Source organism: Phoxinus phoxinus (assembly GCF_949152265.1).
Source record: "Phoxinus phoxinus genome assembly, chromosome: 3".
In the NCBI taxonomy this organism is placed as follows: Eukaryota; Metazoa; Chordata; class Actinopteri; order Cypriniformes; family Leuciscidae; genus Phoxinus; species Phoxinus phoxinus.
In genome coordinates this window covers 38,821,228-38,841,888 of record NC_136878.1, presented here as the reverse complement: position 1 = coordinate 38,841,888, position 20,661 = coordinate 38,821,228, and the positions used below count along the sequence as shown (strand labels likewise).

The 20,661-nt window shown below is 38.5% G+C and overlaps 1 protein-coding gene across 1 annotated transcript; it reads left to right on the top strand.

Moving 5' to 3' along the window:
- The first annotated feature begins 4,477 nt into the window (after positions 1 to 4,477).
- Positions 4,478 to 19,737, top strand: ppm1db (protein phosphatase, Mg2+/Mn2+ dependent, 1Db). Its single transcript, XM_079607633.1, has 6 exons — positions 4,478 to 5,155; positions 6,665 to 6,893; positions 6,986 to 7,110; positions 10,255 to 10,436; positions 10,772 to 10,996; positions 18,202 to 19,737. The coding sequence occupies exons 1-6, from the start codon at positions 4,678 to 4,680 to the stop codon at positions 18,574 to 18,576; spliced, it is 1,614 nt and encodes a 537-aa protein (XP_079463759.1). The 5' UTR covers positions 4,478 to 4,677; the 3' UTR covers positions 18,577 to 19,737.
- The last annotated feature ends 924 nt before the right edge of the window (positions 19,738 to 20,661 follow it).

Here is a 20,661-nt window from a genome sequence, read left to right as displayed (position 1 = left end):
CACAACAAATGTTTCAAGTGGTTTCCTCAAATTCAACAAAAAAATTCAACTTTTAATGACTTCTGCAGTCTCAAAATTATTCAACCCCTTAAAGGCAAGCCTCTTTAGTACTTAGTAGAACAAGATGTTTAACCAGACACCAGCTTCTGGCAGCGTTTCTGATGAATCTTAGCCTATTCCTCATGAGCAATGGCCTCCAGTTCAGTAATATTCTTGGGTTTGTGTGCTGAAACCGCCTTTAAATCCCACCAGATATTTTCTATGGGGTTCAAGTCAGGTGACTGTGATGGCCACTGTAGAATCTTTCAGGACTTCTTCTGCAACCAAGCCTTGATGGAATTTGAGGAATGCTTGGGATCATTGTCCTGTTGGAAGGTCCAATGACGCCCAAGCTTCAGGTTCCTCACTGACGGCATGACGTTTTCTTCTAAGATTTCCTGTTACTTTAATGAATCGATCTTGCCTTCCACACGCTGCATATTTCCATTGGCAGAGGATGCAAAGCAGCCTCCGACCATCACCGAACACCACCATGCTGAACTGTGGACAGAGTGTTCTTTTCAAAACCGAGGCTGGAAAGTTCAAGTTTTGTTTCATTGCTCCACAAAAAAGAATCCCAGGACATCTGTGGCTTATTTATATGATTTTGAGCACTTTTCTTGTGTTTTCGGGTCAGTAGTGGTGTACGTCTTGGAGTTCTGGCATGGAAACCGTATGCGTTTAGTACGTGCCTTACTGTGAAAGCTGAAACCTCAGTGCCTGTTGCCACCAAGTTTTGCTGCAGGTCTTTTGCAGTCACTCGAGAGTTTTTCTGAACCTGCCTTCTCAGAAATCTGGTGGCAGCGGTTGATGGCTTCCTTTTGACTTAGCCTTATTTCTAACATGCAGTCAAATGTGACACTCAACAAACCTAGCCAGTTCAGATTTCATGTGTTCTAGCTCAAGCACACCTGGTGCAACGAATGAAGCCCTTGATTAGTTCCATCAGGTGTGCTTGAGACAACATCTCTTTTGCAGGTTTGTGCTGTTGTGAGGAATTCTATTCAGGGGGTTGGATAATTTTGAGACTGCAGAAGTCATTCAAAGTTGAATTTGGGGAAACCACTTGAAACATTTGTGTTGAGCTATTTCAATTACTTTTATTTGATTTGTTCATTGCAAACAGCTAAAAGTTTGTACATTTTGCCAATAAACCTGATTTGCAAACTGTTCATTTTGCAGATGTTTTTGTCTTTTACTCAAACAACTGACATAACCTGGGGTCTCATTTATAAAACTGCATTCCTTACTAAAAATGTACGTGTGCCCGAAAGCCAAAAATGGCCTACGCAAAAAAAACATTCAGACTTCTAAAACTGTGCGTACGCCAGAACCTGCGCAGAATTTACTTTATAAATCCCAGTTAGCGAAAAATTGTGCGCACATGCGTCTCCTCCCCGAAATAACCATATTTGGAGCTTACAATGCCTAGTTTTACTATGCATATCCTCATCTGCATATGATTATTCATCCATGTGATGACATGTTTAACGGTACAAAACATTAGGAAAATATTAAATACGGATGTGCCGTCACATTACATTAATAAAAAACATTTAGTAGTCTATCCTTGCCTTGTTTTTGAATAAATAAATCAAATAGTGTAAAAAACATTTCAGAGAAAGTTTTTCTCAATCTTTTCCACTGGCCAAATAGTATTTTTTAAATTTATTTATAGTTTTAATGGAAACAGATATACCTTGTTGAGCATTATTTGCACGAAACTATTTCCGCAGACAATCTACTATTATCATGATGAGTAATTTATCTATGTAGTTAAAACATTAAAACACAGCATGCCAGAGGAAGTGTTCAAAGCATTGCATCCTCAACAAATCTTTCTATTTATTGAATATAATAAAACATTTTTTATAACTTCTCAGTAATGATTTCATGTAGTTTAAGTGTTTAACTCCATTAATGAGAATGGCATATTTTATCTAAATGTTTATGTCAGAAGTAAAACATAGTTTAAATCATTCTTTTATTTATTTAAACCGTTATTGTGAACATGCACTGTATTTATGAGGACTCATAATGAAGATTTCCTTAATTTGCCGTTAGATAGGCTATATGACATTTAAGAAGGGATGGATATTTGCTTCAAGTGATAGGCTTGGTGAGTGAAATTATATTTGTATTATCTTCCTGTATATATAATTTTCTTTAGATTTTCTGTCTAAAAGTGACCAGCTTAGTGACCATTTAACTCCAGCTCACCATCGGTGTCGCCAAACTGCTTCATCTCCAAAACGTTCGTACGCATGGGTCAGAGTTTGCCAGAGGGTACCACGTTTGCGTGCAGGTGCGCAAATTTTCCCATGAAGTTTGTTTTTATAAATCACAACTTATACGTCGGAAGTGGCGTACGCCTCTTTCAGGTCCTGTTTTGGTGCGTACACACCGGTTATAAATGAGGCCCCTGATGATTGTAATCCAGACTGGTTTGGCATAGTGGCTGAAACTCAGGGCTGGTATCAAAGGTTACTGGCTGCGTGCATTGCAAAAATGTGCAGTATACAAGTGAATACTGAACCTAGTATGCAATAGTACTGAATCTTTCAATGCAATGCACAACTGACTATACCTTTAATTTTCAGTATGATGAATAATTATTTTAATTATTATTTGATCGGACAGCCAAAACGTTAGAAATTCTACATTGACCTGTTTTTTTTTTTTTTAAAAAGAAGCAAAATAACCATATTTATTTCTGAGACAATAACTGGAGTCCTCTAACATTGCATGTTTAATTCAATAGTCAATCATTTGGAAATAAAAATGTTAATTTGGCATTTACAATTCAATGTATGTAAATTATGCAGCAACAGTAATATAAGTAGTGTACTTTTCTGAATATTGCTACCATCATAATAAGATTTAAAGTCTAATTATTCATCTCAAATCAGTTCAATGTTCATTCAGTTTATGTCAATAATAGCGCAAACTTCATCAAATTTTTAAACTAATTTAATCAAAGACTTGAGATAAAAAGGGACTTTGGCTATAAATTCAGCTATACACCGTCTATGCAGTTAAGATAGTATTCCATTTTTGAGAACAGACAATTTCCTCCTATGGCAAGCCGTTTAACATTTTAATCCTTAAAACGCAATTATCTATTTTCATGTTTCTAGTGCTTGTTTTGATCTATTCCATTAGTTACTAGTATCTTTAAAAAGGTACTAGTACCTAAAGAATAAGTATTTATTCATTAGATACTAGTTATTAGATACCATACCAGTACCTATTAAATGGATACACGTTCATTAGAAACTAGTACTTATTCATTAGATACTAGTACTTGTTTTAACAGTAACTGTAACTAGTAACAAATTAAATTTCCCCATTGACTTCTATGGGGATCTGTTATTCAGATATCAACCATTCAGTTCTGACTAGTATGTATTCCATTTGTGACTATGTATTTATTATTATATATTATTTTGGATTATTTCGGCATGTTTGAGGTATTAAATGCATTTGCCCTTAAGGTTGTGTACAACAATGAACAGAGAAAACAAAATGCAATAAAATGTACAATAAAAAAAACATAGCTTCACATTACTTTGATAAATAGGTGTGCAAATTCAGCGTACATTTCTAAATTATACTGCGGAACATACACAACTAAACTGTATCAAACAAGCATTTGACTTGACGGACTTGGTTAGCATGCAATTTTACTTTGCGGCCGGCCTCGTACCGGTGGCGATAGGTTTTTTTTTTTTGAGAGAGAAATTGCAGGATTACACTCTTAAATGTGGTTCTACCTACTCGAATTATATAATGTATCTAGTGGTACAAATGTATATAAGTGGTTCAAATGTTGACTTATATCTTACCAAGATACAATTTTATATAAATGGACCAAGGTGAACATATTTAAACAGGTTGGGACCTTGTGAACCCTGTTTTTTTAGGCAGTTGAATATAACTTTTTTGTTAAGAGTTCAGTATGGAAGCTGTCACAGTTGCTAGGCGACAAGAACAGTCCTCAGAGACATCCCATTTAAAAACGCTCAGTTCAAACTTTGCTTTTCAAGTCGTGGCCTTGGAGGAATGCAGCCTTTGAATTTGGACACAGCCATTGACTGCCCCCTGATACTTGTTCAGGCATGTCTTGACTTGTCTAAGCGTTAATGAAGTTATATACACAAAGATACCTCCAGGCGGCGTTGTTGGGCTGCCATGCAGTATTAGTTCTTATTTTATCGTGCCTAATATGCTAGTATTTATTCATTATTAATGTTAGATACTAGTTAGATACTAGTACTTATTTGTTAGATACTAATAATTATTCATTTGATACTCGTATCTAATAAGTACTAGCATACATTTAATATGTACAAGTAGCAAAAAAAAAAAAGTTTTAGTAACATGAAAATAGATGCCAGTACGTTAAATCTTAAAACGGCTTGCCATGGTTCCCTGCATCGTACACAATCCTCCTGTCCAAGAGATGGCGCTAATGACACTTCTGCCTGCATTACTATGTGTCTGTGAAGGAAGGAAGACTGGCAGCTTAGAAAATAAACAAAAGACGAGCTCAGATTAATAAATGTTTTTGAGGTTAACCATAATCTTTTAACCACGTTTGTGCAGTCTTTAGGTTGAACTATCAGCAAGGGCTAGGCCATGAATTTAGACCTATCGCTGCGAGTGAGCGTCTTCTCCGAACAAGGAGGAAGGAAATACATGGAGGATTTAACTGAGGTGATCGTGGAGCTGGAACCGAGCGACGATGAGCTGCGAGAGGCCGGACACACTGATCCAAAGCCGGACCAAGAGCCCGTCTCTGAAAACGACCCGCCGGACTGCACAAACAAGCCTTTACCCGTCATGGTAACGTGGAGAAACACCCTGTCGACCGAGGAGAGCGACGGTACCGAGGAGCCCGGGACTCAGCCAGCGGCAGCGGACAGCAGGAGATCGGTCGCGTTCTTCGCCGTATTTGACGGCCACGGAGGGCGAGAAGCCGCGCTGTTCGCTCGAGATCACCTCTGGGATTTCCTCAAGAAGCAGCGGGGCTTTTGGTCTAAGGATTACCGGAAAGTTTGTGCCGCAATTCGTAAGGGCTTCGTCGCATGTCATCATGCAATGTGGAAAAAGCTTCGTAAGTACATTTAATACTATTTCCCAAGACATGTCCTGACGATAGTGTTTTTTTTTTAAATGTATTGATATTTTTTATAAATGTCTAACTTAACTACGTTGTGAGTAACGTTAGCTTCGATTATAAGGTTATGGTGATTAGTGTAACGTAATTTAAGACCTCCAGTCAATTTTTAACCCCTTAAATCACATACGTGTTTAATTTATTAATAGACAGATGAATATAAATACTGGGGCTGCGATTGGGTAATAATACACTTTTTGAAATAGGGCGCCACGCTATTATACTCTGCAGAAAACACGAAAAAAAATAAGTAATCGAACGGGTGGGTCGCAGTGCGCATGCGCGGAAATTGACAGGTCTGAGTTAATAAGCAGGAAAACTGTTGCAAAACTTTACACATTTTTAGAGGGATGAAGCAAATACATTATACTACGGAAGACGTTTCCGCCCCAGCTGAGTAAAATATGATTATGTAGGCATAATAATTAGAAACTTTCTCACAATTATTTAGTATCTCCTCATTATATTGAGAAAATTACTCATAATAATGACTTCCTATTATTATTGTTATATATTGAGACACCGTCCCATAACTGTGTACTTGGTATTCCATAATAATGAGAAATGCTCTCATAAGTTGATATAGTATTTATTTAGTAGAAAAAGACAATTTTAATAAATTAATATTAACATCGTATTACAATAAGAGAACATTTTCTCGTAGTAATAATGGCTTAATATCGTGTAATGCTTCGTAATAAACAAGGTTTCTTGTATAAATACTTATCTCATAATAATAATCTCTCTCATAAATAATGATTTATCTCATAATGAGAAGCTTTCTCGTAATAATGACAAAATAATGTTTTTATTTATTTATTTATTTATTTTAGTTTCACATTATTAGGAAATACTTTCTCAAAACAATGACTTAGTATCTCATTATAATGAGAAACTCTCATAATAATGATGACTTCAAAATGTAGAAATATCTACCTTGCACACCTGAAGGTAACGTACAACGTAAACCAAATAATAAGTCTTGCACACCACTCAAACCTGAATCACTTAGGCTAATGGTTTTAATACGCAATGCTTTGGTCAACAGAACTTCCTCAGGCAATACGTAATTATTAGTAGTAATGATTATTAGTAGTAATGATGAAAACGCTTATAAATATATCTTAATGTGCGCATGTGCGAAGCCACAGACCAGGTGCGCGTGATGGCAGGCTAGCGACATCTGTTGGTCAAAGGCGTGTAACTGCAAGAACACTGCAAACATGGCATGTTTTGCGAAACGGTTGTTTTCATTCTTGTGTAATCTATAATATAATTAAATAACAATGAAGATAAAAGTATTATGAGATGTTAATTCATTATTATTTGAAAGTACCTCATTCTGACTTGCAGAACTGGATTTTATTCAGCTGTGGAGGAAATGTCCTTGCAATCAATGTCTTGACTCTTGATGCAGTAGTGCTTAACCCTGTGTCTGTTCTTCAGCTGAATGGCCAAAAACATTAACTGGCCTCCCCAGTACCTCGGGCACTACAGCCAGTGTGGTGGTCATCAGAGGGGACCGCATGTTTGTGGCTCATGTCGGGGACTCGTCTGTCGTGCTGGGTGTGAGGGAAGATCCCTCTGATAAAGTCATCAAAGCTGTGGAGGTCACACAAGACCACAAGCCCGAGCTCCCGAAAGAGAAGCAGAGAATTGAGGGACTGGGAGGAAGGTGAGAACTTGATTTTTAATGCTTTCTAGTCATCATCAGAATCAATCTCTTGGATTCATGCAGTCATTTCCTCTTTTTGCGTGTGTGTGTAGTGTGGTGAAGAAGTCTGGCGTGAACCGTGTGGTGTGGAAGAGGCCTAGGCTAACTCACAACGGCCCGGTCAGAAGGAGCACCCCGATCGATCAGATCCCCTTCCTCGCTGTTGCCAGAGCTCTGGGTAAACGCTTAATTACACTCTCACTCCGATATATATTAAATATTAAGTAATATGTGGTTTGTACTGACTTCAAAAGCCATTGCTTTAAATGGTGTTTAGAAGGATTGTGTAAACTTGCAAAAATCCTGTAAAAATCCATTAGAGTGAAATTTAGTGCCTTTTCACTATTCATTACATATAAAGCAATCATGACTCCGCCGAAGAATATTGTTGAAATTAATGTCTTTTTGGTTGCTTCAGATCGCTGAACGTGTGCATAAGAATGAATCACCCAGAAATGTAAATACCATAGTCATCTTTTACTCAGCCTCATGATGTGCCAAACCTGTATGATGATCTTACTACTTTGGAATACACAAAAATATATTTTGAAGAATCTGTATAATAAAGTATGGACAGAATCGTTCCTCAAATATGTTCTTTTGTGGCCCACAGAAGAAAGAAAGACATAAAGGGCTTTCGCATAGAACCTTTTTTATAGTTCCTAGAACTATCTAGCCTGGTAATACCAGACTCTGTCTACGAAGCAAAGTGAAGTAGCAGAGTCTGGAATGGCATAATAGAGAAGTGTTTTCTCTCTCGCTAGGGGGCGCTTGTCTGAAGTTTAAAATCATTGGTTACCCGTAAGCCAATCAGATAAGTTTAGTTAGGACGTATGTTATGCGCCTGTACAGCCGCATCGAACGACAGACATCATGCATCAAACTCAAATCTATGATCGAACTTACACTGTAAACCTGCTATAAACACATGATGATGCGAGCGAAATACCGGAGTGAACATGGCTGTAAACGACTTTTGCAGATTATGCGAAGTTAATCTACGCATCCACGGTACAATCACGGCCTCTAAAACTTATTTTTGACAGAGTGAAACAAGAAAATATTTGTTGCCAACTCTCAAATTTAGGATTATATCTTTTAAACACAGCCAGTGCCGCTGCTAGCCATTTTGGTGCCCTAAGCATAATTCCTTTATGATTCCCTCTACCCCGAGAAGCTTCATGAGGCGCGCGCGGTCTCTTGCTCTCTCTCCCTCTCTGCCGTGCACGCGCTACGCGGTTTGGAGCACAGTCTCTGTCTCGCGGGCGCGCTCGCTCGCTCTAGATTCCGGAGATTTTAACTAATTCGCGGGCGTCAGTGAGCCGCTATCAATATGCGGGAGACTCCCGGAACGCTATTTTTTTGGTCCCCCTTCAGCTCTTGGTTCACTACGCACAACGCGTGGTGGGAGCGGTGGCACTGGTTCACCATAACAGAGCGAATTGCATCCCGTGTCTCGTTTCGGTTTTCGATTTCTCTAACCTACAATGTAAAACTCGGCGCTTAGCGTCTACGTCACGGCTCTCAGCCCGCCCTCTGTTCGTTGATTGGCCCGGCCGTCCGAAGGTGGAAAACTGAAAGATAGGCCACTATCTCAGACTAACTACAGGAGCGAAATGAAATTGGCGGAAGTAGGAAGTCTGACGTAGTCAGGCTAAGAACTATCAGCAGAAGTACCCGGATTTTGGTGTGTTCGCACCGCAGGAACTAGGAACAATTTTAGTTCTAGGAACACCTTTTGGAGGAACTCATTTAGCTCATACTTCAGAGTAGGGTCTAAACCAGCACTATAGAAACTATCCGTGACTTTAGTGTTCGCTGATTGGCCGAACACACTCGAAACACCAGCACCCCGCCATTCAAAAAAAAGAAAAGAAAAAAAAAAAGCTGTGTAAACACACAGATTATAACAAACTAACTCTACGGACATAGAAAACGGTAATAGATGGGCCTCTTAACTTTTACGCTAAGGAGAAAATCCAATGCAACTTTAGCCGAGTTTCCACCGAAATTACCCGGAACAATTTGTCCCAGGAACTTTTTTCCCAGGAACTTTTTTTGCCCCAGACCGGTTGCTTTCTGCGTTTACACCGCAGCCTAAAGTACCGGGAAGATTATAAACTGCGCGCGACTGCTCCTCCCAGTCTGCGACGCACAGTAATCAGTTTTGAGCGCCACATTTATAATAAGTATGGAGGAGATTCAAACTGTGCTGAGGTTGTTTGTGATGTATTGGTTTACTAACGAGGTAATTAACAAAACGACAGAAAAGAGACGAGCACTGATACTAAAGCGTGTTCAGAAAGCTCGTAATGCTATAAAATTAGAAGATGCGGACGGCTGGGACGAACGCGCAGAAAATGTCCTGTTACACAAATATGCTTAATAAAGCCTGAACCTCGTCGTCGGTCCAGCTGTGTTTTTAAATTTTTAATTAAATTCCATATTTGCAGGCAGACAACTCTTACTGCATAAAAATTCCATCCAAATCATCCAGTCATCCAATCAAAATGCGGCGTGAACACAACCAATCAGCATGTTCAGCGCACAAGTCCCGCCCCCGAAAGTTCCTGAACTTTGAAAAAGTACTACCTCGCCAGCAGGGACTTTCGGAGGGGGAAATATTTACCTGGAACTTCATTTAGACCCTGATTCCTGCGGTGTAAACACCGAGTACCAGCCCAAAGTCCCTAGTTCCTGGGGAAAGTTCCCGCGGTGGAAACGTGGCTTTTGAGGGGACCAAGCGAAATATGATTCTGCATTTCTGCTCAGCTAGCAACACTGGACATCAACCACACGGCATACGCTAATACCTTTTCATATGCTGTCTACTTTCTATGTATAACAGTTCTATCTAATAATGTATTAGACAGGACTGTTAGACAGATCGTAAACTAATAAACACGGAAAATGGGAGCATTGTTTGTTTGCTCTGGCTGGCGTTCTCGGCGCCGTCAAAGTAAAGGTCTGTCGCGCCATTAAAATTAGTCGCAACAATAAGCGCGGCTTACGTCACTTCAGAGTTCCTACTGTGGCAACCATGAAAATGTTCCTAGGAACCACTAGTTCTTAGATCAACTTGGTGCAAAAGCTCCTATACTGGTAGGCACATGAGGGTGAGTAAATGATGATAGAATTTTTGTTTTTTAATGGACGATCCCTTTAAACTTAGCTGAGATGGAATTGACATTGTTTTTTTGAACTGATGGTCCTTAATATCAAAATTTTGAGATTTGTCCTGAAGGTTTTTTTTTAGAATTTCCAGGATATATTTATTGACAAATGCGACTATGTAAGTAATGTTGTAAACGTGTCCGTGCAGGTGATCTATGGAGTTATGACTTCTACAGTGGAGAGTTTGTGGTGTCTCCCGAGCCTGACACCAATGTGGTGACCCTTGACCCAAGACGACATCGTTACATCATCGTTGGCAGTGACGGCCTTTGGAACATGGTGCCACCGCAGGAGGCGGTGACTGTGTGCCAGAGCCATGATGAAGCTGTGGTACGAAAAAAAGTTTCTAACCACGTTGTAATATTCTAACTTTTCACTGCTGTTAGTGTTCATTTCTAAAGGCCCGTTCACACCAAGGATGATAACTATAAAATATAGTTCTAAATATAAAAGAAGAGCGAGTCCACACTATAACAATAACAGCACAGATAAACAATATAGTTGGAATGACATTCAGAACAATTTTTTCCAGTTGATGAAAGGTAAAAATATTGACAGCCAATCAGAATCTGTCCTGCTTTAAAGAGCTTGAGCTAATGCAGTTCTCTTTACAGTTATAATTATTTGTGTGAACGAGCCTTAAGAGTGTGTTTTACGCCCTACAGGCACCCTTCGGGATGTCGGTTGCACGTCGGTTGGGCTGCCATGCATTGATGCGATGGCGTCAACGGATGCTCCGTGCAGACAATACCAGCGTTATAGTTATCGCCCTTCCTGAGCCTGGCAAACCCCACCTTCCTATGCATAGAGACGAGGTCATTCTCAGCCTAGCGGAGGGCCCGCACTGTGACCCAGCTATAGGGTCCCGCTCCAACACACCACTCATTAAGGTAAAAGATGCTTAAAACCACACTTTGAGAAGCAATGGCAGGCTGAGGGTGTTTTAAAATAAATTTTTGCTATTCTGCCTGGTGCCACCAGTAGCGCAAAAAATTGACACCATGCAATGGAGGGTATGCAATGACGTGTCAGTAGGCGGGAGTTACTGAGGTTACACCCACTGAGTGGCAAAAAGACTGAGTGGCAGTGTTTGTTCAACGTGAATGCCGCGAATAACACAAAACTAAAATGGGGAAGAGCTGTGCGTGTGCGATTGACTGTACAAATAGTTTCAACAAAAAAGTTTTTTACTTTTACTTTTTTAAAAAGAGTTATTTTTTTACTGACTGCTGAATACCTACCTACAGAAAAGAGAAGCAAATGGATCGCTGGAAACAATTAGAATCCAGTCAGTGAAACGTGGATTTGCATTTACCATTTTTGTCTTAAATATATTGATTGTAGGGGTAAAATCATACCTTAGATCATGTATTGTATTGACAACTCATATTTACCATCTTATATTCTGCGTAGCTGAAGTATTTGTCAGTGTTTATTTAGCCTTGTGTTCTACAGAGGGGGATGGTTACATAATGTTAGACAAACCAATTACAAAGCAGATATATAAATTATAAAAATGTATATTACAATCATTCATCCTGTTCGTCCCGTGAACACTGGGTCAGAGAGGCCACGCAGGTAACCAAGGAGTGAGGAAGTCGGAAGAGTTGATGGTTGCCCATTCAGTGATGGTAAAGTTGCAGTTTACTTCTGAGTTGGGATAAAGAAATTAAAAAGCCTGACTCTGTTGGGAGAGTGAAGGCATAGCAGGCTGTGGTCACGGCCTCCCGGGGCCCATGGGCCCTGTTGGGGATCCCCACAGACATCAACCCGAAGAAGCAGCAGTAGAAGCCAGAAGAAGAGCGCCTGAGTCACTGTGAATTTGTCTCTAATAAAGCCTGAGAAATGTCCCACATCTCCGGGTTTGCTCGACCAATGAGAAGGGTGGAATTTCCAAGCGGGAAAATTCCTCTGTTGGTGATTTTATGGATCTTTTGTTTCAAGCGTGCTCATTTGCATGTGCAGCTGGATTGGTAGCTGATGAAGAAACTATGAAAGATTCTTGTAATACTAATGTTGCGCAGCTATCGACATATCATATGCATGATCATTTCGATCTTCAAAATACCAATTTCTAGAGGCCAACAATTCAACCACATGAGCGTTTACATGACGAAAGCAATCCGGTCGAATGGGTTTTTGACTCCTCTGGAAGTGGTTGAAAGTGGACAAACTTTTTAGACCCCGTATAAGACGCTAACATCTTAATACCAGGCAGTGGCGTCATGCCCATTCAAAGTGAGGGGGCACGTGCCCCCTCAGATTTTTCCTCCCTGATAATTTTTTTGTCACAACTCTATTCCTATTATGCTCCATAATATACCAGAGCCTATAACGACTCAAATGTATTCTTCTGGATGTGTAATAAATCGGTCAGCATCAGCCCGCCTCTTTTTCCTAATATGGTGTCTGTGTATATCAAATCTAGAGCGCTACGCGCATAGCGCTCTAGAATCTTTGCTGTGTATGTTCAAGCAACTCGCACGTTGAGCTGGCAATGAAGTGGTAAGTGGGCAAAGCAACAAATCGGCATTGAATTAGTTATCGGATGATATTAAAAGGTAGTGGGATTATTTGTGGTTGACCTGGAAATTTTAACTTGATCAAAAAGTTATGGATTTGATATTAGCTGCGAATTCAGAGCATTAACTTAAGTTGTGTCAGTGTAACGTAATGGCTAGCTATAGCCATAAGTTATAGCTATAAGTTACAAGTTACTAGCTTTTCTGTTAGCTCATAAATTACTCTTTACAAGTTCCTTATTTAAAATATAATAATGAGCAGTGTAACTACAGTATTTCAATGATTTTACTTAAGTAATGTTACATATTACATTTGATTTGATTACTTTTTTACATTTCTGTCAAATATTAACCATTTTCAAATAAACGGGGTAGTGTTAACCTTATTCAGCACTGGAATCAGTCAAACTTCTTTCAAAGTCCTTCATCACATATTAATATTAAAATAACTTAATTTCAAACCACAAAGTCAGACCTCAGCATGTACCTTCATATGTACCTTTAATGTAAGATCGTTCTTAGGTCACATACCAATTTAAAATCATAACATAAAAACTGCAATGGTACTGTTTTTAAAATCGTGTGTGTGTGTGTGTGTGTGTGTGTGTGTGTGTGTGTGTGTGTGTGTGTGTGTGTGTGTGTGTGTGTGTGTGTGTGTGTGTGTGTGTGTGTGTGTGTGTGTGTGTGTGTGTGTGTGTGTGTGTGTGTGTGTGTGTGTGTGTGTGTGTGTGTGTGTGTGTGTGTGTGTGTGTGTGTGTGTGTGTGTGTGTGTGTGTGTGTGTGTGTGTGAACATGCTTTAATGAAGTAGACTTCAAAAGATTTTGAATTTGAGCTTACAGTTCTTTCATCAACTTGTCTTTTACATAAACTTACAAATTAGATACTTTAACTTAGTCCTCAGATAGAGGAGGGTTGCTGCTAGCTCCGTTAAAGGTATTTCCGTCCCTCCCAAACTGCATTGAAATGGTATGTTTAGCAGACAGAATTAAAAAAATTTCAGAGGGAGAAACCCCCTGACCCCTCCTAACATGATCCATATCACCCGTCAGAAAACAATTGCAACATCTCAGATTGTGCCCCCCCCAGAATTTTGGCTTGCATGACGCCTGGGATGACGCACAGGACCTGTGATTGGCTATAATGCTTAATGCTGCAAAAAAATGTACATTTTCGAGTACCAGTGCTTTTACACAACACTTGTCTGCAACTTCAAGCAGACAAAAACAGGAGTTCATGAGACCCTTGAACTTCAAGAGATTTCTGTACACTGTCCAGACTCACAGCTAATCAGAAGTTTTCAGATAAGACTTTTTACAGAGTTCCTGCTCATGTTAGCCACACTTTGGCTCCATGCCCAGCAAAAGAGACTCCAACACGCTGCTCATCAGGCCTGCCTGCTTTTCCCGATCGAGGCCTCCATTGTCAGAGCAGTTCCGATGGAAGCCATGTCTCCGTGTTTGTTTGGCCCCAGTGTGTTTGAAGCACGGCTCCTCCAGCTGCTCTTGGCTGTTTTGCTTTGGCTCAGAGAGCTGGAGAGTGGACAGATGTTTGTGTTTTTAATCCTTTTAAGTGGAGTGGATTTGAGGTTTAGGGAGGCCGCTTTGATCGTTTTTCCTGTTTGCTCTTCTGGTGCTGTTATGATTTTGATAGAGGGGAAATGAAAAATACAGAACAGGACAAGAGAATGCAAAAGAGCAGCCGTGATGCGTTTCCCCTGTCATAAGGTAGTGATGAAGACCAGACTTTAGACTCATTTTATTTGTATTTTGTCTTTTAGGGTTGTTGCCATTTGTTTGCAGTTTGAGACTTTTTCCATTTCTGGTACCTCCTCTGGGACTTCTTTTTATTTTTTATTTTTACTTTTACTATCTGCGAATCCCTAAAAGAAATATTACAATTTGGGCCAATACTGATAAACTGATCATTATTGTCATGGTATGACTGATATAAAAATTCTCTACCATTTTATTTCAATAAATTGAACACCAAAACTAAAAATGAATAGTTTCTAAGGCTGCATGATTTTAGGCATCAAACCATGATGTACAGTATGGAAAAATATTTTTAATTTTGAGACTTGATGTATACATTTAACAGTGTTAAATTAGTATTGCATCACATTTTAACTTTAACCTTAAGCATTAGATGATTGCAAAGGTAACGAAAAACTAGGACAAATGAGCATGCATAGTTATAGTTCAATTTAAAACATTACATAAAACATTACATCATGATTTACTTACCCTCAAGCCATCTTTGGTGAATATGACATTCTTCTTTCAGACGAATACAATCATTTCTATTAATAAATGTCCTGGCTCTTCCAAGCTTTATTATGGCAGTGGATTGCAACCAACAGATTGAAGTTAAAAAAAAGTGCATCCATCCATCATAAACGAACTCCAAACGGCTCCTGTGGGTTAATAAAGGCCTTCTGAAGAAAAACAATGAGTTTGTGTAAGAAAAATATTCATATTTAAAGTCGGCATTTACTTTGTTAGCGGATATTACTAGTCTTGTGGTGAACAATTAATCCGTGCGAGTTAATACACGGAAAAAATTTGTTTGCCGAAGTTATCTTTAATCAAAGTCTGAAAAGTTACTTCCGGGTCTGGAATGGTTATTTTTCTGATGACATAGGCTTGACGGCTTGGGTTGGTTAAACGCTTAACCACTCCCCTCAAACCGTTACTCTGCTATGGGCGAGAGATAGAGAGGAGGAGCGCTAAAGTAAAACCCTGCCCTCTGTTCAATATTCCGTTTCACTCGGAAATGCGTCACAACACTTGAGAAAAGTCGTTTGCAACTTCCGGTTCACGCGGACTTTAACACGCGTTACAAAGTAAAATTCTAGCTTCCGGCCATACGCAGTCTACTTGCGTCTAATGGGCAACGTATGACGTCAGAAGTAGTGTAGTGCGTCATGGCGCAGTGTAAATATCAGCAGTACGTCACATTACTCGCATAAGTTGCGCTTTACACTGAAGTCAGATCAGAAGGCCATTATTAACCCCCCGGACTTCGTTTATGATGGATGGATGCAGTTTTTTTGAGCTTCAACCTGTTGGTTGCAATTCACTGTCATAATAACACTCGGAAGAGCCAGGACATTTATTTATATAACTCTGATTGTATTCGTCTGAAAGAAGAATGTCATATACACCTAGGATGACTTGAGGGTGAGTAAATCATGGGGTAATGTTCATTTTAAATTGAACTACTCCTTTAAATATCCAATGAATAATATCCCTGTATCTACCTTTTTCCTAACTAGCCTATTGTGTTTTAGATTATGGGAGGCACTTCTGGTTTGGGGAAAAAGACTGAAAAACAAAAAACAAAAATGTGCTACAAATAATCCTTATCCATCAGTTTGACTAAATTAACTGTAAAATTTCCTTCATGTTCTATTTTCAGACGTTAGGAGAACAACATTGTGATATGGTATAACAAGAATATCTATAGAGCTGGTAAGTCCCGCCCCCTCCGTAAAACCCCGCTGGACCTCAAAGTTGAAAAAGCGTCAATGCAAGTGAATGGGAGAAAATAATTATTTTCTGGTCCCGTTTGAATTGTGCCATGAATGTGAACATATGTTGTCTGTGAATTTTTTATATAATCTTTCATGTTACAAGTTTGACAGTATATGGTATGATTCGTCGGCTAGCAGTTGTGGAAAAGACATAACGAGAAAGACTACATGTCGCCTATGTGACGTCACCCCATAAAGTTGACTTACCCGTGGTTTTCGCCAACCTCAACGATTTTTTCCTCTCCCTGAAAGAAGGCGGTGAAGTGCACCAAAGACACAGCCATGTCTAGCGGGATCCGTGAGCTAGAGCCGTGAGCTAGTGGTGTTGACGTTTCAAACGCGTCGAAAGCAGCGAAGAGTTGTAGTCCACAAAGTGCTCTCACACAAAGTCTACCCGCTAAATTGTAGCATTCTTCACACGAAAGATTATATAAAAAATTCACAGACAACATATGTTCACATTCATGGCACAATTCAAACGGGACCAGAAAATAATTATTTTCTCCCATTCACTTGCATTGACGTTTTTTCAACTTTGAGGTCCAGCGGGGTTTTCGGAAGGGGCGGGACTTACCAGCTCTATAGCAAGAGCTCTTTTTAGTCGCTGCATTCTTGTCCTCGGACTGGATTCGTTTCTTTTTTCGCCTTTGTATTTCCCTGTAACGGTATGAAAAAATACAACATGCACTTCACATTTGTGGTCTGTTCTCCCAATTTAATTAGTGCATTCCAGTCAATTATTTATGGGATATATATATCAAAGAAGCTCTTGTTTTTCTCCCCAAATCCTCACGTCTCTTTCCGGGTTTGTTTTCACACGGATGCTTTAAAATGTACTTGTCTACCCTTTTCACTACTAATCATATTAGCAGTGTTTAAATATTGTATTTCAATAAACATTCCAGTATTGTCTGTCAGAATGACAGAATTCCAGTTAATAACATTTTTTAATTAAGGCAATATTATGTTACATAAAGTTATAATCAAAATTATTCAACCCCCTTTGCAAATCAGGTTTATTTGCAAAATGTTAAGACTTTCAGCTGTTTGCAAATAACAAATCAAGCAAAAGTAATTGAAATAGCTCAACACAACAAATGTTTCAAGTGGTTTCCCCAAATTCAACTGAAAATGCAACTTTTAATGACTTCTGCAGTCTCAAAATTATTCAACTCCTTCATGGCAAGCATCTTTAGTACTTGCTGTTATGACCTGCTGCAAACAAGATGTATAACCAGACACCAGCAGCCGTTTCCAATATTGGTAATAATAAGAAATGTTTTCTTGAGCACCAAATCATCACATTAAAAGGATTTCTGAAGGATCATGTGACACTGAAGACTGGAGTAATGATGCTGAAAATTCAGCTTTTCCATCACAGGAATAAATTAGAAAACCGTAATAATCGGTCACCATATTATAATATAATATTTTCACAATATTACTCTTAATTTGATTTATTCTCTAATTGAAGACTTTATTGTTTTTATGCCAGATAAATGCTGCTCTGTTTTTCTTTCTTTTCTGTTATTTTGTAAAAAAAAAAAAAAATCTGTTATATTATAATATATATATAATCCTCATAAATCGATTAATTGTAGTTTGTTGTATGAATTTCTTTTTTTGCTGAACACAAGAAGATAATTTGAAGAATGTCAGTAACCAAACATGGACCCCATTGACTTCTATAATTAATATCTATGGAGGTCAATGTGGCCCATCAACTGCTGGGTTACAGACATTCTTCAAAATATCTTCTTTTGTATTCAGCAGAAAGAAAGAAATTCATACAGGTTTGGAACAACTTGAGGGTGAATAAATGATGACAGAATTTTCATTTTTGGGTGAACTATTCCTTTAACTTGTTGTGGAGCTATCAACTTTCTTAAAAGGACGTTACCTGCTACTTTTACTACTAGCTTGGCAAAAGTAGCCTTAAAAGTAGCTTCCCAACATGTGTAATTTGTAAACAATAAAATGCTAATTCTAGGCTCAGAAATGGGTAAAACACAAAATGACTAAATGTTTGACCCTCCACAGACCCCGGATCCAGACCTGTCCTCAGCCAGCAGTGAGTCTTTGCCGGCGCTGGAGAGAAGGAACGGTCTATCAGGAGTGAGTCTCAGCGCAGAACCCCCGTTAGAGGAAAACCTCACTTACATTGAGCTCATGGACAAAGCTTCCTTGACTGTGTGCCCCTTTGAGGGCAACTGGACCCCAGAGATGCCCCTGTCCTCAGCGGATGTGTCAAGCCCGGTGGGGAAGAGGCCCAGACGCAGCCCCCTCACCCCGAGCAGCTCCCGCCGGAGGACTGGGGAGCGCTCCGTACCCAAACGCAACACCGGCAAGAGTCCCAAACGGACACCCAGCATCACAATACTACAGCACCGCAAAGCAACCCTCTGCGTCTGCTGAACTCCTCCGTCAGACTGCACACACTAACACAGACGAGTGAAGACGGATGTTCAACCTACATCCTGGTCTCTGATATTCTGCATAGGCACAAGAATAAATAACGGCTATTGTTTTGACTGTGCCACTGTTTTTATTTGTAATGTATGATTTAATTTTTTCAGTCTTTTTATTTTTTTTAGTCTTGTTATAGTGTTTTTTCCCCCCTTGACTTTTAATGATGTGAGGGTACACAATAATTCTCCCTTTTAGTGTTTGGATTTATAGTAATTTTATATGAAAAAAATGAAAAGAATTCAGATCAGTCTCTCTAAGGAAAATTCTTTTAAAGGATGTTTTTAATCTTTTACCCTTTAAATTAAACAGCAAATCCATCTTTTAAATTTCATGAATTGCTTGTACAAATTTTCTGAAAATGACCAAATAATTGTAGACATACAATATATAATATTTTTATACTTGCTATATTTTTTTTTCCCAAATAACCAATTTTCTTGCCCCACACTCCTTGTGCACATTTGTCCATGCCAATATACTTTGTGCATTAAATATTCGCACCAATGTGTTTGTTAGCATTACCCTGTCTTTCTAATTTTGAGTTACTGCATGAGTTGAAATTGAGATGTATCTCTGATCATCGGACTACAGAGCAATTGTTTTATTATTATTATTTTTTGATAAAACCTTTGAGGATTGCATGTTCTGTTATATCCTTAGAAACTGGCTTTTTCTTGGGGCGTGTTTTGTTTTTTGACTGTTGTATAATGGAATCTACATTTTCATATGTATTTCGATATTGTAAGTTATTTAATATCAATAATGTCTGTTAATGAAAAGCAGATAACATCTTCCAACACCAGTTCCAGAGCTAATGTGATGTGTGGTTGTAAGCTGATGTTGAGACTTGTTTGCCAGAGTGTACAGCACATTTTTATCAAGATGTTTTTTTGCCCTATGTTTGAGACTGTCTTTCGAATTAGATTTTTCAGTAAACTGTCAGTGGATAAGAAGTAACATTTTCATAGTGTTGTTTATGAACTTTCACTATTTTCTAGAGTGACAGTTTTGGGTTAAGTACTTCATGTGGTGTTGCCTGAAGGACAGTTACAGTTTGATGGATTTAAATGCATAGGGAATTTATTAAAAACGAACACAAAAATCCAGTTATTTTGTGGTTGCATATTTCAAAAACATCTGCAAGGGACCTACATTATATAAAAAACGCTAATACCTTACAATAAGGTCTCATTTGTTAATTCATGCATTAGCTAACATGATCTAACAATGTGCTATGTGTATCATATATATATATGTATATATATATATATATATATATATATGCTTTTATTATTCTTTAACATTTAGAAAAATCCAATTTATCGTTTGTTCATAATATAGTGCATTAGGAAATCAAATGTTACAAATACAGCTTTGGATTTTAGAATTAAATGTTGAAATTACCATATATTAAGATTAATAAATGCTGTAGACATAGTGTTCATGTTAATATAGTTAACAAATGAAACCTTATACCAAAGGTGGTACCAAACAAAGGTTATATACATGTATGTATGTATATATTAGAGAAATAATATTGTTTTAATGAGATTCTGCATGTTTAAACTTGACAGATTGTGTTTTTTTTTTTTTTTTTTACACTTTCATTCCCTGTTGAAAACAGTGAAGATTTCGTATTTGTAAAAGCCTATCTCTGGCCTGAGCAATAGCGGAAGTTGGGTTTAATGGAGGTTATTCTCTTTTACTGTGCTTTTCTGAAACGCGTGATCGTTTATGAACTGCATCTCTCCCTGAAATGGGTTTGAATATTAGTGTATTGGATGCCGTCTTGTCCAGTTTGCCCCCCTGGAATTGCAATAAAGAGACACTCAGTTTTGTGTTTAAGTATCGCTATTTTCCGTGTTCGGTTTCTTGAGAAGCATCTAGTCACATTTTATGGATTTTAATAGTCAAATAGGCGGAGACATGTTTAAAAGCAAACCCAATATCAGACCGTAGTATTGCAAATACTGTATATTGTATATTTTTTAAGTATAGGCCTACTTATGTATATTCGTTTGTGTGTGTGTG